We start from the raw sequence: 17191 nt of genomic DNA, 5'->3' as shown, positions 1-17191 counted from the left end.
GCTGACATAAGAAGTCATAATGTGAGAGCAGCACATCTGATTTATCACAGGGACTTATCTGACCCCCAGTGGGTGCCAAGGTGCTGGCCTCTTGTCCCTGCAGAGTGGACACTCAGGACATAACACAATGTTTCCACGCAAACAGGAACAAACCCAGGGCTCAGTGTACACATTTCACAGCTTTTTATTGCGATTCAGGAAGAGCCTGCTGGTGGCAGGCATGCTCACTGTCCCAGTTTGCCCAGGCCTTCTGCTGCATGCGTGACAGCATTTGTGACTGTGTTGGTCACCGTCTCAGTGACTTCCTTTACCACTTTGTCCCCTGTCTCATGGGTGTTTTTTAAAGCTTCAACAATTGTTGTCAGGAAGAAAGGATATCCAGGTGAGCAAAGTAAACAATTCAAGTCACTCGCTGGGTTGGAGTCACCTGGAGTGGCCTGTGGGATGTGGCAGTCTTACCGGGTCATGCCCTGGAGGAGTCTGTGGGGCAGAGGGCAGCACAGCTCCTGGAGGAATGCATTCAAATTTGCTTTTATTTCTCCAAACAGCTTGCATTTCTCCAACTATTAGTGAGAGAGCATCTGCTTGTGGGTGTACTGCCTACTCATGCTTCATTTTTCTGTGAACTGCCTGTTTATATCTTTTGGTCATTTTTATATTGGGTTATCATTTCTCCTACAAATATTTTTGCCCAGTTTGTGGTTTTTCTTTTGGTTTGGCTTACAGGTTTTTTTTCCACTATGGAAAATTTTGAAGTTTTATATTGTCCAATTTACCTAGTATTTCCTTTATAGCTGTTGGATTTTGTCATCGTTAAAAAGATCCTCCCTCCTCTGAGATTATGCCAAAATCTATGTTCTCTTCTAACAATTTAATAATTTCATGTATTTATATTTAAGTCCTAATCTATCCGGAATCTATTTTGTTGCAAGGAGTGAGATATACACGTGCTTTTTTTTTTACATAGTGATACTCACAGCACAAACATATAAACATTTATGGAAATATATATTCGTGTAAATATATGATTTTATGTCTCAAATGTTTTGTTCCAGCATGCCTGCACCTGGTATTTTGTGATGTCATCCTCTTAACATTCCACAGAGAGGACTATCTAGATGGAACTTGCTTTAGCAAAATATGGCCTGTGACCTCAGATGAGCACAGATAACTATACACCAACTGAAAGGATGCCACACTGGGGTCAAGGTGTGATCTGGTTAGGCAAGGATCAGGCTGCTGCCAGCACCCAGCTTCCCTCCTTCCCCGCCCCGACCTTGGCCGTACCATTCTCTCCAGCCTCCTTGGCAGGCTCCACTGCCTCCTTCACCACTCCCTCCACGACATCAACTGAAACAATGAGACAAGCCCAGAGTGAGAGCACAGTGTAAGCTGCCCGTCCTCACAGCAAGGCCCAGACAACCCTGGATACCCTGGAAGGGGCTCGGGGATACTGCCCCCGCCAGGACAGGACAAGCTGCTCCCAAGAAGGGCCCCCAGCTGGCTTCCTTCAGAGACCGGAGAGGGGCCCGGCTGGCAGGAGATAAGCTGAGTAAGCCAGGTAAAGGCGCAGGGCTCTCCATGCCCCTTGGCCAGCGAGGCCTGGAATGCCAACGAGGGACCTGGAGCCAAGGCCGGGCGTGTTTCCCAGGTCACCAGGCCTCTCAGGCGAGCTGCGGTCCTGCCTGTGGCCAGACGGAGGCTGCACTGCAGTGGGAGGCTGAATGTCAAAGCTCCCTCCGGCAGCACCAAGCTCCCCAGAGCAACTCCTCCAGCACCACGAAATTCTCTGCCCTCCCAGGTTGGTAACGGGCTAGCCCTGGAAGACGCCACGGTCAGAAGACCTCGCTCAGCTTCTACCTCCTAGAATCACCTCCACCACTTGGGTCCCTCGTGTGCAGACTGGGAGTGACACAGCACTCAGAGAGTTGGTGAAAAGAAAGGGGGTGCTAAACAGCAGCTGCAAAGTTCAAATGAAACACAGACAGGTTTGCAGCCCTTTAGAAAGAGAACAGCAAACTCCGGCACAAGCTGTTTTTCACAAAACGTCCAACAGGTGGGGCCTGGATCAGCCTCCCTGCATCCAGCGGCTGACGTACAAAAAAGGATTTCTGGGTTTTTTGTGGGTTTTTTTGGCTGCATTGGGTCTTCGTTGCGCGGGCTCCTCATTGCGGTGGCTTTTCTTGTTGCGGAGCGTGGGCTCTAGGCACGCGGGCTTCAGTAATTGTGGCTCGCGGGCTCTGGAGCACAGGCTCGGTAGCTGTGACACACAGGCTTAGTTGTCCCCCGGCATGTGGGACCTTCCCGGACCAGGGCTCGAACCCTTGTCCCCTGCACTGGCAGGCGGATTCTTAACCACTGTGCCACCAGGGAAGCCCCTGGGGACTTTGAAGAAACTGAAAATGTCCTTTGTGTAAACCCTGGGGGCTGACTTTGAACAGAATCAGACTCGGTGGTTTCTTAAGCAAGAAATCTTTGAAGCTTTAAAGTTATGCTAAAAATTAAACTCCATCTTCCTTATTCTGTATAGGATACTCGGAATAGTTTGTTTTAATACTGAAGGGCCCCTCCCTGCTTTCCAGAGGGACGGATTTAAGCCACCAGCTGCTCACCCAGCACCCTGGCTCCCCTCTCGCCACCATGGGCCTCCTCTGAGCTGCCCCCTCCTGGCCTCAGCCACAGACCCCAGGAATGTATCAAGCCCAGGGGGCAGAGCACGTCTGACAGGGAGGGTTGCTTGGGGCAGTGGACCCCTCATGGCTCCTCCCCGAGGTACCTTCCTCAGCTTCCATAGCCCCCCACCTCCATCCTGTCCCTATGCGGCTGATCAGTCTCAGTGCCCCATGGGGTCAAGGCCTGCCCCAGTCCTGCTGGGATCAGCACAGGCCCAGTCGAGTCTGTCCCAATCCCCCAGTGGCAGGAACGGTGCAGGTGGAAAGGAGCCTCGGGGTCCTTACCAGCTTCCTCGGTGGCCTTCTCAGTGCGGTGGGCCAGACCCTCGGCGGCAAGCTTCCCCAGGCCTCCCAACGTTGTGCAGCGACAGGTGGTAATCAAGCAGGATGCTGGGGCCTGAACCAGTCTGCCTGGCTGGGCTCTGGAGCACGAGCCCTGGTCCCGGTGGTGAGTCAGCACAGACGGCAGGAGGAAGAAGCTGGGTGGAGCCACCCCAGCGCTGTGGCTGGGGCGGCGCCCCTCTGGCAGCATGAGACCCACACACCCCATATCCTGGGACCCTGTGAGGGGCAGGGACAGGGAGCAGGGTGAGGCTGGACAGAGGGATGAGCTCTGGGACATGCCCCTACCCCAAGGCAAGAGGCCTGAGTGCCCTGTGGGATGAGAGGCATTTGGGGACCGCAGCCCTGCCAGCCCCCTAGGCTCCCCACAGCCTAGGCATGGTACCTAGACAAGGACTAGGACTTCCAGCCCGCTGCCCACAGTCTCCAGAGTGACCTAATCAAGGGTTTAGGGTTTTGTGGGCCTGGGGACCTGGGTGGCCCCTCAGGCCAGGAATACAAGTGTAATGGGGGCCGCTGCCCTCCCCATTCCCAAGGACCTCAGTTCTGGAGAGTGGCTTTGCAGCCTCCCCTGGACAGGCTGGGGGGCGGGAGGAGTCAGGGCCATGCCTGGCCCAAGGCAGAGGAGGACACAACATTGACCAGAAGCCTAGTCATCCCTGGCTTGCAGTCACCTGGTTCTCACACATGGGAGCACCTGAGTGACCCAGCACTGAGGTAGCCAGCATGTGAGGGAACCCAGCCCGCCCTGCGCCTTGGGGCCTGGTCTCTCAGGGGAGCCCTGTGAAGTCAGCAGTGCCCACACAGGCAGTTCTAGGGGAGTAGATGGAGAACCCCACTACCATCTGGGGAGGTGCTTCTGGCCGTAGCAAGAGTTCCCAGAAAAGAGCTCTACTAGCCCCTGATGCACCACACACATGCTTAGGGAGCCAGGCTGCCTCCCTAGTTACTTAGGATGGAGGGAGATGCCTCAAGTCACATACCACATGCTGCTTCCCTTAGTCACTAGCCCAGCCTGAGCCTCAGTTTCCTCATCTATAAAATGGGGGCATCCATGCCTGCCTGGCCTTGTCACTGACAGCTGCTGGAACTATGCGTGCAAACTCTTGGTAAACTTCTGTTCCCACCCCCTCGTCACTGATGTGCTAGGGAGCGGCTGCTTGGCAGTGAGCCCTGACCAACCAGTGGGTGGAGCAAAGAGTGGCAGGGGTATGAGCCTGCCTTGGAGTGAGAGGGCCTGGAGATGGGACCCACCGCCACTGGCCAGGAGTCATGGAGGAAAGGCCCTCCCAAGGCCCTACTCAAAAAGTCCAGGCCTGGGGCAGGAGTTTGAGGCTGCTCCCCCCATGTAGGCTCCCTCATCGCTCAGACGGGTCCAGGAGGGTATGGTGGGGTCTAATTAGTATTTACCTGACACAGGCTTTATGGAGCTGAGGCCCTCCCACATCGTGAGTGGTACCGGAAGGCCCTGGGCAGTGGGCGGCCCGCCTGGGGTGGGCAGTGGATGCTGTAGGCAGCAGGAACTCTGGGTCACAAGGCCACAGCCCCACACGTGCCACTGGCAGGAGTAGATCAAGTCTTAAACAATCTGGAGAGTCCCTGTAAGAAAAAATACACTACTACTCTCTTGCAAGTTTTATAAATATATATGCAAGACCCTGTGGACTCAGAAGGGGCCATGACAGTGAGGGCCCTGGAGCTTAAGCAGGTCCAGATGACTCTGGCCTCCCCGTGCCACAGCCAAACACCAGAAAGCTCTGCTCACAGTATCAGGACAATGCTGCCAAGGGTAGGGGCACTCCTGGGACATGGCTGGTGCGAACTGGTCTGAGAGACCCACACAGATGCTCCCTAGGCCCATCAGAACCCCTTCCCTGTTTTCTCTGACGTGTGTGTGTCCCCCACCCCCAGAGGGGTCCTTTGCGCCAGACTCCCTGTCAGGGTGGCAGTGTCACCCACCAGGTCTGGGATGGCTTCCAGACCCCACGACCCCTCCCCACCAGGGCCCACCCTGGGGTACTCTTCACCATTCCCCTCTCCTCAGGAGCTCACCAGCTCCTCGACAGGCCCTGGTCAGGGCTTGGCCACTCAGCAGGACTCCGGCTGCACTTTTTCCCTCCCTGTCAGACTGCTGTTGCCTTCACCCCATCCCCCCTGCACATGGGACCCTCTCCTCCTTACTGCATGGCCCCAGTGTGAGCACCCAGACTCCAGTGACAACACACCATGGCCCCAGATCTCCTGGCAAGGCTGGGTTCAGGCACAGATCCCAAATGCCCAACAGGGGGAAGGCAAGAGAGCTGGAGAGGCCAAGCGGCCCAAGACTGGACTTGGGCCCCAGACCTTGGTGCTCTGGCCCACATCTAGTCCCACAGGCCTTCCCACTCTAGCTCTGACCAGCTTCCTGTCCTCTCAGCTCAGCCCAGCCCATCTGCGGCTCCCAGCCAAAGAAACTAGGACAGCCCAAGACCCTCCTAACCGGGATTCTGGTCTGAGGGGTTGGGTGACTCCGGCAGTGAGCAGTGTTACTTGCCTGGGTGAGGTTGAGATGACTGACTCAGGTGGGAACCACCCCATCTTGGAAGAAGCCTGGCCCATGCTGGGCCCCAACAGAGCAGGCCTTGAACACAGGCACCCATGTCAGCCTGTCCTGAGTCAGAAGGTCAAGTCCTGCACTTGGGGCAGGGAGAATCGAGCCTTGACAAGAGTCAACTAATTCTCCAAGTAGAATCTGCTCAACAACCCAGTCTGGCAAAGGACCAGCTGACTACATCATCAAGTCAGGACAGTCAATTTTTCAAACAGCAATTTGCCAACTGAGCAAGTAATAATTCTGGAAAAAAAAAAAAAACTGTGAGTACTTAAATACTTAGGGCTGTCTTATGTCTGAGGCATGATGATTTTTTTTTCTCCTGTGATTTGAACTTCAAATGCCATGAATGTCAAGAGTTTTATGACCGTCATCCTGCCTATGCTTTCTCCTACTTCTGCTTCATGGACTTGAGCTCCCAGTATATACAGCCCACATATCTTGCACATACAGACCCCTCCCAGCCACAGGGAGACTAGACTCCTGGAGACATGGTTTGTCAGTCACCAAAGGAAGACTTCCCCAGCAGATCAGCACTCATACATCCATGGGTGTCAGTCAGGGTTCCGGAAAAAAATCAGAGGGCACATCAAAGGGATACCTGAGGGAAGGGACAGTTCACAAAGGTGTGGACAAACTTAAGGGAACCAATGAGGGATGGCGAGGCCCCCAGCGACCAGGAGCAGTGGGAGTTGTTTCCTCCCTGGGCCTGGAGGGGCTGTAGACCCCGAAGAAAGCTGCAGCTGTAGGAGAGGGTCAGCGGGCAGGAGCTGCAGCTGTCAGCAGAGGAAGAGGGCCACTGCTCAACCACGCCCAGCAAGAAGGAAGCAGGAGGAATAAATTCCTCTCCTCTTCTTCTCCATCTCCTATCAATATCCCCCATTGGCTGAACCCAACCAAGTCCTGAGGGTGAGGGAGCCCGGGTGATGCAGTTCAAGAGGCAGGTTACCAGGGCAAGGGCAGGGAGGAGAGGATGTGGATTCTCAGTAAAGAGAGAACACCAGCTCAACCTGCCAGACTTCTAAGTCTGGAAGCAATGTGGCTGCAGCTTAATCCTTTTTTTTTTTTTTTTTTTTTTTTTTGCGGTACGCGGGCCTCTCACTGCTGTGGTCTCTCCCGTTGCGGAGCACAGGCTCCGGATGCGCAGGCTCAGCGGCCATGGCTCACGGGCCCAGCCGCTCCGCGGCATATGGGATCCCCCCAGACCGGGGCACGAACCCGTATCCCCTGCATCGGCAGGCGGACTCTCAACCACTGCGCCACCAGGGAGGCCCTGCAGCTTAATCCTTAATTCAGCCCATTTCTCCTTCCTGAAACTCTATGGGGCAACAAGAACACAGGAAGAATTTTTAAAAGCCCATCACCAACTCACACATCAAATTTAACTTTTCTGGGCTTCCCTGGTGGCGCAGTGGTTGAGAATCTGCCTGCTAATGCAGGGGACACGGGTTCAAGCCCTGGTCTGGGAAGATCCCACATGCCACGGTGCAACTAGGCCCGTGAGCCACAACTACTGAGCCTGCGCGTCTGGAGCCTGTGCTCCACAACAAGAGAGGCCGCGATAGTGAGAGGCCCGCGCACCGCGATGAAGAGTGGCCCCCACTCGCCACAACTAGAGAAAGCCCTTGCACAGAAACGAAGACCCAACACAGCCAAAAATAAATAAATAAATAAATAAATAAAAAGCCAAGCATTTGAAGCCCTTTAAAAAAAAAATTTAACTTTTCTGAAGTTAAGTGTCACTCTCTCCTCATCTCTGCTACCTTGTTGTCATTCCCACCTTTCCACTGCCTTCCCACCTGTCCCGTGTAGATAACTGGTCTCTCTGATTCTGGTTTATCCTCCTGCATTTTCTTCCCACAAATATGCAGAGACATGTGCCCTGCATATTTTCTTGCATCCTCCTTCTTTCTTTACAGGAAGGATAGCATACCAAAGATATGCAGTTTTGACTTCACTTTTTTTCTACCTAACAGTAAAAACATACTATTTTTTAAATATGAAAAAGAATACCAAAACAACATCACAAACAAAGAAATCCCACAAAACAGTGTGCTTCAAAGGAGGCACATGAAAATTATTACCTAACGTGAATTAAACTCCAACATGAATTTTAGAAAGAAAATAAGACACTTAATAAAAAGCATTAGTAGTTATGAAGGAAGACTGTAAAACAGAAATACCAGAATTCAGGGATGAGATGGCAGACGACAGGAGCAGGCAGAATAGGAACTTACATAACTCTGGAATAAAACAGAAGAAAAAAGGTAAAACAAACCATTGCAGAAATGAAGACTAAACTAGAAGGAGCCACAGTAGGTACCTATGGGAACAGAAATGAAAAAAAGCAAAGACAAAAGAAGGAGTCATATTAAAGACATACACAGTGTTTGGGAGACAATGGCAGATGTGGAAGGTAGAAAACTTTGTGCCCACAACTGGAATTCCCAAAGAAGAAAGCCAAGCAATGGAACAGAGCAAATATTTAAAAATACAATTAAGAAATGTTCCTGAAATAAAAGAAATCTAGAATCAATATGGAAAGGGCAAACAGCATACTAGGGAAAACTGAACCAGAACAATCATCACTGAGACGAACCCTAAAAAAATTATTGTACCTTAAAGGTAAAGGGGTGAGAGGGACAGATTAGGAGCTTGGGATTAATACACACGACTATATATAAAATAGATAAACAACAAGGACCTAGTGCATAGCACAAGGAACTATATTTAATATCTTGCAATAACCTATAATGGAAAAGAATCTGAAAAAATATGTATATGTAATTGAATCACTTTTGTATATGTAACTGAATCATATACAAAACTAAAACTAACACAACATTGTAAATCAACTATATTTCAATAAAAAAGATAAAGAAAGCCAGCCAGCCAGAAAGATCAAGTCACTTATTAGAAATTCCAGTGAATTAGAAATCAGACTGCTAGGGACCACTCAACCTTCTGTGGCAGAAAGTGGGGCAGCCATACCTAGAAGATGCTCATGGAAAAAAGTGTGAGATGTAAATTTCAAACCCAGTTGAGGATAAAGTAATAAAGGCTACAGACAAACATTACCACACATTTAAGAACTCAGAATATGGTTCACATGAGCCCTTCTTTTTTTAAAAAATTTTTAACTTTTTAACCTTTTTTTAAAAAAATAGAAAATGCCATACACAAAAATAGGACACTGTGAACCCTCATGGAAACATTGCAATAACCCAAGGGGCCTAGCTATAACAATTCTCAGCTCAGATCCCAGACGTCTTCTCAATTCATCTGAAAATATTTCATTCTTGAGGAAACTTTTAGAGGACTAACTCCAACCAACCAAGAAATAACAGAAAACATTTCAGCAGAAGGAATGGCAGAGCGCGTCTAATATTTTCAGTTGCAGATCTAAGACAGAACAAAGGTGTGGAGGAATGGGATGCAAATGCTATGTGTTTTCACAAAGTAGAAATGAGACAACTAACAACAACAACAAAAAAAAAATAGGAGAAAAGGAGAGAAGGTGGAAAGCAGAAAACTCTGCCCCTTCTCATCTGTAATTTGATGGGAATCAGAGCTGAGAAGTCCAGTGGAACCAAAATGTGATCTTAGTGACTTTGTGTTTGGTTAGTTGGAGAACTGGGATTTGGAGAATTAGGAACTATCTGAGGAATTGCTAATGGAAGAATTAATCTTTGGAGATTTGACCAAGACCCAACAGGGGCAGTGGCCAACGCTGCCTTCTCCTCAGCCCATCTGGGCTTCATGAACCTCACGGAGACAGGCCTGGACTCCTATAAGCTCCCATGGCTCCCCAGCACCATGCCCACCTTGTCCCAGACATAGGACCAAAGACAAGTCCAACCTGGCCCTGCACCCCAGGGCTCAGTGTTGGGGGAATAGAGGCACACAGAAACAGGGATTTGCACGGTGCATGGGAGCATCAGCTGCATGGCGGCAGTGTTTGTGGAAGGGGCTGCATTGTAGGAGATGGCACCATGGTGAACCTGACAATGTGTCAACTCTGTTTTCTGGTAGGAGAACCAAAGGACCGTCATCCCTGCTTTCATGTGGCAGATGTTGCCAGAGCCCCACTCTAGGCTCTGGGTGTGCACTAATCAGTAGAAGGGACTTGGCTGCAACCCGTGGACAACCATCACAGTGAAGCACACAGGAGAGCGACTCATTAGTATATAACCGTGGAAAAGAAGTACAGTGGGTGTGAGAACGTATTGGCAGTGGCCAGACCCATTCTGTGTATATGCTGGGGGAGGATCAGGGAAGCTGAGATCTGAAGGATGAAAGAGCAGGAGCAACTTGGACCAGGGTGGTTAATGACGGAGGATGGACAGCATTCCGGGTAGAAAAAAAGGGCTCATGCAAAGACTGAGATGAGCAGAAGCACAAGGTCAAGGGAAATGAACAAGGGTTAACGTGGCTGAGGCAGAGAGGGAGGGCGTGTTGGGGGAGGAGGCTGGGGAGGTGGGTGAGGCCGGCAAATACAGGACCTTAGCATCGAGGTAACATCAGGATTTAAGCTTTTGTTTGCAATAGAAAACCTAATTCACAGCGGCTCAAACGATGAGGAAATTGATCCTCTCACCTAGCTCCTGGCAGCTGCAGGACTGGTTAAGTTAGGGACTGAATAAAGTAACTTGGGATCCAGGTTCTTTCTATATTTCTGTTCTGCCCTAATCAGCAAGTTGGCTTTTCCTTAGGCTTGTTCCTCCTGTGGTTAGAAGTAGCTGCCAGAGTTCTAAGAATCATTTCTAGACACAAAAATGTTTAGTGGAATAGGAGAAAATGCTTCTTCCTTGGTTTGTTTTTTCTTTTTTTTGAGGATGAAAAACCTTTCCTAGAAGGCTCCTGGCCCTCCTCGCCTTGGCCTGAGCTGGCTCACACATCCATCCCTAAGGCCGACACTCCCAAGGAGAACAGGATGAAGAGGGATTGTTGGGCCAATTGGAATTTCTCCTGAGTCAGGCAGGGGAAGGATGCATTCCAGAAAAATGTGAGGGCTCTGCCAGTCCAGCCCCACCTGCCTCCTGCTGTGGCCCCAGGTGGTCTCTCCCAACCCTGGCATCCTCTCCTGGGGGCAGGGGCTCCTGGAGATGCTGGAAGCACCTCCAGATTACCCCAGGTATCTCTTCAAGGACCTTCCCTTTAGGCCTTGGCCCATTTTGCAGACTAGCTGAGCCCTTCTTTAGGGGACAGTCAGCAACAGGAACCAAGCATGGAACTGGGCCTGGCCCTGGGGTGAGGGTGAGAGATGCTAAGAGTTAGGGAGGAGACCTGTTGCTTCCTTGGGAGGGACCTCAGATTGGAGAAGGGAAAGGTCACCTGGGAGGATGTGAAGGGGAGGGATGGGGGTGGACACGACGACACTGCCCCCTGCTGGCATGTCTGGAAAGCCGGCCCCGAGTCAGCGTGTGAAGGAAAGACGACGGTTTTTTTTCTCCATCTCCCCAGAACTAGGAAGTGCCGTGTAGCCAATATTTGTGAGTTGAAACGGCACGACTACGTATGTGCTCATCCAGAAGAGAACGAAATCATTACGGACAGAGGGAATAGTGTGTGCAAAGCCGTGGAGGTGGGGAAACGGAACGAGGCGTCACCTGCCGAGGTGTGGCGGGCATTCATTTGAAAAGGTCAGCCAGCACCCGGCGCCAGGGCTGGGCCTTATCCTGTGGCAACAGTGAGTCACCCATCAGCAGGACTTACCCAGGGTTGGTATCGCGTGCATGGACACGTGGACACGTGCTGGGGAGGTCGGAGGGAATAAGGTTTGCGCGAACTCTAGACCCTCTGGGGGAACCTGCCCGATAAAAAAGCCGGCCTCTGCGCTGGGCCAGAAAGTACAGGCGCATCCGGAAGGGAAGGGGTGCCCGAGGGAGTGGCCTAGCGCGCGCACGCACACACCGGGTCCCAGCGCTTCACGCCCACGTGCGCCACCCCGTGCGCCGCGCCCACGTGCACCGCCCCGTGCGCCGCAGGCACCTCCCCCGGGGGGGGCGCGTCTTGGGCGGAGCTCCTGGCGACCGCGCCAAACACAAGTCAACTGGGTGGGACTCAGATCTTCGGGGCGTGTCCTCGCCCTCCCGGTCCTGCCCCGTGACTCAGCGTCGGGTGGGACAGTCGCACAAACACCGGGCGGGCGGCGTAGGGTGACGAGGGCCAAAAGCTCCGTCCCTGCGTCCCCTCTCTTCCCCGAGAATTCCTGCCCCCTGAAGTCCTCGAGGGCGCCTGGCCCTGGGATGCCTCGATGCTTCCAGCCCCCCGCCCCCAGCTTAGCTCACTGGGAGAAGTTCCCGAGGCCCGTGCCGTTGGACCCTTCGCCCCCCGCCCAGAGCTGAGCTCCTCCAGGATCTGGGCACCGAGTATCCCCCTCCTAGGAAGGGGCGGGTTCCTGGAGCTGAGGGAGCGGCTTTGGAATCGGGGGCAGGGGGAATAGAGCGGGGGAGGGGCACATACCTAGATGGGGGGTTGAACTTCGGATAAGGGGGAGTCTGGACGCACGGTTGAGACATGGGAAATGAGTTCTTGGACAATCCGTCTGGGTTTCCGAATTTGGAATGCCAGGACTCTGGACGTCGGGGCTGAGTTTCTGGATACCCGAGCATCTGCTCTAAGCGAGGGAGGGCTGGGCCCAGTTTGGGAGGAGGCATGAAGTGGACACAGAGTAGGTATATGTGCTTTAATGAGGTGGCCCGCCAAGAGCCTGCTAGAGCTCCGGGCCTGGAAGGGAGTCACCCATGTCTCCCTTCTGTCATTTCAGGAGGCCGAATTTTTTCCCCAAACCCGAGAAAGCCTCAGAGGCCTGGTTAGCAGTCTTGTCGACGGTTTCCTGGGTAGACTTGGCAACCTGGTCCATGGCTGGGAAAGGAAAGGATAGGGCAGTTGAGTGCGGGGCCCCGGGGAACCACAGCCCTGCAGGGTTAGCCTGGCCTGGGTCTCCCTCCCCAGGAAGCAATGCTGGTAGAGGGTCTGCAGAGGAGAGGGTGTGTCTGGGCAAGGGCTGGGTGAAGGGCAGGGCCACGCTGGGGCTGTCCACCCTCCTGCCCACCAGCCCCACCAGACCTTTCTGCCCTGTTTCTGTGGTCTGATCCACCACTTGCTGAGTTGCTGCTCCAGCCGCCGTCACTAGAACAGAGACGTTGGTTTTAGCCCCTGTTGAGATACCACCAACCACAGGGGCCCCACCATTGCCAACCTCATCTGTTCTCTAGAGTGGTCTGTCCTACAGGCCCAGGGATGGATGCCACTGAGGTAAAGTTCTTTGACCAAGGCCACTCAGTGAGGGGCATGAGCCCTTTCCATGACTCCAGGTTGTTCTTGTTCATTTGTAACTCTGGGCTCCTCCCCTCTGGCCTGCTTCCCTTGCCTCTCCAGGATTGCTGCAAAAATATCCAAGTGAGGAAGGAAGGCAGGGCTGGGCCAGGCTGGAATTGGCATCTGGGCTGTGGCTACTGCTGGGCACAGCCCAGGGAGAACCCTGCCGCCTTTAACAACTTCTCCCCCGGAGGCTTGGCCCAGATGCCTGAATTCCCACATTTAGAGCACTGGGGCTTCTACTTTGCAAGGCCCTCTTACTACCTCCTCTCTCCCTGTGCCTCTCCCCAGAGGGCACACAAGCAATGACTGCCAGTGCCTCCAATGAGCAGGCAGCGTAAGGCATTAGGAAACGAAGTGTGGAAAGTAGGTGAAACTTCCAAAGTCAGGCTATCTCCTCTAGACCAGAGTTTGTGCCTGTGAAGAACAGGGTTTCCAGGGACTCAGGTGGGTCCCCAACTGCTCGGTAGGCAGACAGGTGGCTCTGGCCTTCAGAGATCTGACTCATCCTTGCTGCTGAACAGGAAAGGGCCTGCTTTACCCAGACCCTGGGGACCAGGGGGTACAGGGGTCAGGCAGACCCTGGGTCTACTGCTCACAGAGGTTCCTGGGGTCTTTGTCTGACGTAGCACAGTCAGGGAAGGGAAGACTCTGCACTCAGCTTACAGATGGGGAAAGCGAGGCCCAGAAGGAAGGGTACTGTAGACAGAGGCTTCCTGGTACCATTTTAGCCTCAGGGGAGCAACTGTGGGCTTTCCTTGGGGCACTGATGAAGGAGGGGGTTGGATTAGGTGTTGTCTGTTGACTGGGATATGTGTAGGACAGACTGGGAGCTGGAGTCCCAAGGGAGGCTGAGCTGGGACTGGAAGAGCTGCCGCTGGTGGGGCTGAAGTCTCCTTACATACCCTACTGCCCAGTCCATCCCCAGCCCCCAGCTGCATAACCTCAGGTCTGAGGGGGAAAGAGCCAGAGGTGGAGAAACTAAGACTGGGGACCTGCCCTGCCCACATGAAGGTGGGAAGGTCCTCTGCGTGAGGACTTAGGAGGAAATGAGTATTTCGGAGGAGGGCGGGGAGTGCTCAAAACAAAGCCCGGTGGGATTCTGGAGCCACCCGTCCCATCCTGTTTCTGTACGCCTCTGGGACCTGGCGGGCAGAGATCAGGCATGGTGGCGGAGCGCGCTCTCCTCGTGGACCCTCACTCTCCCCTGAGGGCCCGGGTGGGGCCGCTCCCGGCCCTAGCAGCTGCCTCGGATTGGCTCTGGCAATGCCCAAAGCGCTCCCCACCCCGCACCCCGCCCCACTCCTTAGGCACTGCTGTTCTCCCACTTCCCTCAAGGCATCATTCCCGGGCTGGTCCGGGTGGGCGTCCTTCCAGGTCCCTGCAGCTCAGGAGAGGGCCCTTCCTAGACAGAACCGCCCGCCGCCTTTCCGGCTGTGCAGTCCCCAGGCTTCTGCCCCCAGCCCCACGCCCGCGTCCACCCGGGGGTCCCAATATGTGCCCTAGGTCGCGCGCTGTCCTCACCCGCTTCCTGGGCCGCCCCCTCCACTTGCTGCTTCAGGTCCTTCAAGCCTTTGCTGGCCATGGCTGCTGGGGTCTGCGAGGTGCTTCAGGGTAATCGTAGCGACGTTGGATCCTGCTCAAAGCGGCGGCGGCCCGAGCACCAGCTCTGGTTTTTAAGGCGCCCCAGGGCCGGCCCGCCCCGAAAGGAGGGGGGTTGGAGGGGGCGCGGGGCGGTTCCCAGTACTCGGGCTCAGGGGAGTGACCGGGCCCTGCTCCAGTCCCCGCCGGCCCGAAAGCACAACCTGGCCTCCGGCTGTAGTGGGGAGGCGGAGGCCCCAACCAGGGTCTGGAGCGGGGCTCGGGGCTGCAGAGGGGCTGGATCAGGGGTCCAGAGAGCGGCTGGGGGCAGAGGGGGGCGCACCAATCTCCCTCTACCGCGTGAGCCGGACTTTTCCTCTTTGACCCTGAAGATTCCCCAACCTGTGAGCGCGTGGTCAGCACCAGGTCAGGATCTCAAGGCTGGAGTTGTAATTAACAATAGCAGCTGCCTTTTATTAAGCATTTACCTTGTGCCTGGCGCTGCCCTAACGCTTACAGCCTCTTGTGTAACCCTCACAACTCTTGGAATGGGTGTTATTAGCAGTTTGCAGGAAGAAATTGAGGACAGAGGGCGAGCTAGGTCTCACCCAAATTCACATGGCAGGGACTCAAGTCCGAGTCGGTGGGCTGTAAACCCTAGCGCCCTGACCCACGCCGAGCTGGCGGTCCCCACAAACTCAGCCTGGACACTGCAAACTGGCCCTCTGCCCAGCCGCTGCTGGGACAGGGGTAGCGGGGGAGCGCAGTGGGGAGATGGTCGAGTAAATCCCACCCCCTTCCGAGAGGGCGAGTCACTGGCGTGCGTGCGACCCTGGCTGGGGACCAAGCAGCCTGAGGGGGAGAGGGAGTAACGGAGAGGGCGGCCCGTGTGTGTCCAGCCCAGGCAAGGAAATCGTTGCCGGTCACCAAAGCCCAACGACTTGGGCAGGAAGCACCCCAGGCCAAACAGCGAGGAAGGGAGCGGCCAAGCCGCAGGCCTCTCAGGTCACCACTCCTGGGACCGGCGCGCGGGGCGTGGTGACGAGGGGCGGCGCTGGGAGGGGAGTTAGTGACCTGTGCGTCAGTAGGGCAGCCAGGGATCCCAGAAATAGCAAAACGACCCTCGAGGCACAACATCCTGGCGCTCAAGGGTGCAGATCGGGCCCCCACCCCGCCCAGCGCTCTTCCGCTCCAGAGCCCGCCTTCGGAGTCTGGAGGCCACCCCCTCTGCGTCTCGGTGCGGCGGCTTGTCCCTCTCTAAGGCTGCTCTCTGATTCATCCTCTTTGGGCCTGTTTCTGCACGTCCGTCGGGGTCTCCCCTATTTTGGAGCTCTGGGAAGCTCCCACCTACGCAGGTCTACTCGGCTGGCCCAAGCTCTGCCTGTAATGCGTGGGGAGGGGTGGATAAGCCTTGGAGGGTCAGACCCTGGTGTGGGGTATATGGACACACACACACACACACGAAATTGATTAAGGGAGAAGGATTCCTGGGCAAGAGGAAGGGGCAGGCGCTGAGATCAGGTGGGGGGATGGGACACCAAACGCAGACTAACAAAGCAGCTGCCCCGCCCTGCCCCGCCCTGCCCTTCCCGGCCTTGAGCCTGGTCCAGCCCCGAGCACTAAGGCGCTGCAGAGCCGCCTGATGGTACCTCCTGGACTCCGGGGAGCCCCGCCCAGACCCTGCCCCAGGCCTGCCTGCCCTCCTGAGGCCTGCCAGCCCTCCTGAAAAACCACCAGTAGCACCAGTCCCTTTAGCCAGGAAGGCCTTTTACACGGCTCCAAGTTAGCTCACCACTGAGCTGCTGTTGCTATTTGGCACCAGGCCCAGTGGGCAAGGAGCGAGACTGGGAGGCAGCAGCCTCTCTGGGAGGGGCTGTTGGGCCCAAGCAGGTGACAAAACAGTTGAGTGTAAAGCCTCAGGCACCAGAGTCAGACCTCTTGGGTTCAAATACCCCCAGGGCAAGTTCCTTCATCTCTCTGAGCCTCAGTGTCTCAAGGAGCCTCATCAAGCCTCAACTTCATCAAGCCTAATGGTGGGGGACACAATACCAGAATCTCCCCAGAGTGTTACGGTGAGGATTAAATGGGCTGATGGATGCCTGACACTCAGCTGACGGTCCTTCAAGGTGGGGGGAGGGAAGGCCCCCTTAATCTTGCTAATTCTTACTCATCCTTCCAGTTTCATCGAAAATATCGCAACCACGGGCTTCCCTGGTGGTCCAGTGGTTAAGAATCCGCCTGCCAATGCAGGGGACACAGGTTCGAGCCCTGGTCCAGGAAGATCCCCCATGCGGAGCAACTAAGCCCGTGCACCACAACTACTGAAGCCTGCGCGCGCTAGAGCCCGTGCTCCGCAACAAGAGAAGCCACCACAATGAGAGGCCTGCACACCGCAACGAAGAGTAGCCCCCGGTCACCGCAACTAAAGAAAGCCGGCGCACAGCAGCAAAGACCCAACGCAGCCAAAAACAAATTAATTAATTAATTAATTTAAAAAAATATATCACAACCTCTGAGAAGCCTTCCTTAACTATCACAGATTAGATGAAGTAAGCCATATTGGGCCTCCCAGCATTCTGTACTTCCCTAACGTGACACTTACCAGACTTTAGTGATTGCTTTTCAAATTCTCTCTCTTCCCTCTGTAGGAGAGCAAAATTTGACACTCCAAAATGTCATTTTG

General features: G+C 54.4%; 2 protein-coding genes across 2 annotated transcripts; both read right to left on the bottom strand.

Annotated features, from left to right (window-relative positions):
• Positions 1-224: 224 nt before the first annotated feature.
• Positions 225-4461, bottom strand: FAM25A (family with sequence similarity 25 member A; the record flags this gene model as incomplete). The annotated part of the gene is made up of 5 exons (XM_079711685.1): positions 225-346; positions 438-563; positions 1288-1350; positions 2958-3233; positions 4425-4461. 5 exons carry the CDS (start codon positions 4459-4461, stop codon positions 225-227), a joined length of 624 nt encoding a protein of 207 aa, XP_079567811.1.
• A 7817-nt stretch (positions 4462-12278) lies between these two features.
• ADIRF (adipogenesis regulatory factor) lies at positions 12279-14612 on the bottom strand. The gene is made up of 3 exons (XM_079700620.1): positions 14452-14612; positions 12676-12738; positions 12279-12471 (listed from the first exon to the last, which is right to left on the bottom strand). The coding sequence occupies exons 1-3, from the start codon at positions 14510-14512 to the stop codon at positions 12365-12367; spliced, it is 231 nt and encodes a 76-aa protein (XP_079556746.1). The 5' UTR covers positions 14513-14612; the 3' UTR covers positions 12279-12364.
• Between the last annotated feature and the right edge of the window lie 2579 nt (positions 14613-17191).

Source organism: Hyperoodon ampullatus (assembly GCF_949752795.1).
Source record: "Hyperoodon ampullatus genome assembly, chromosome: 1".
NCBI lineage: Eukaryota > Metazoa > Chordata > Mammalia > Artiodactyla > Ziphiidae > Hyperoodon > Hyperoodon ampullatus.
This window is presented reverse-complemented; position numbering and strand designations above follow the sequence as displayed.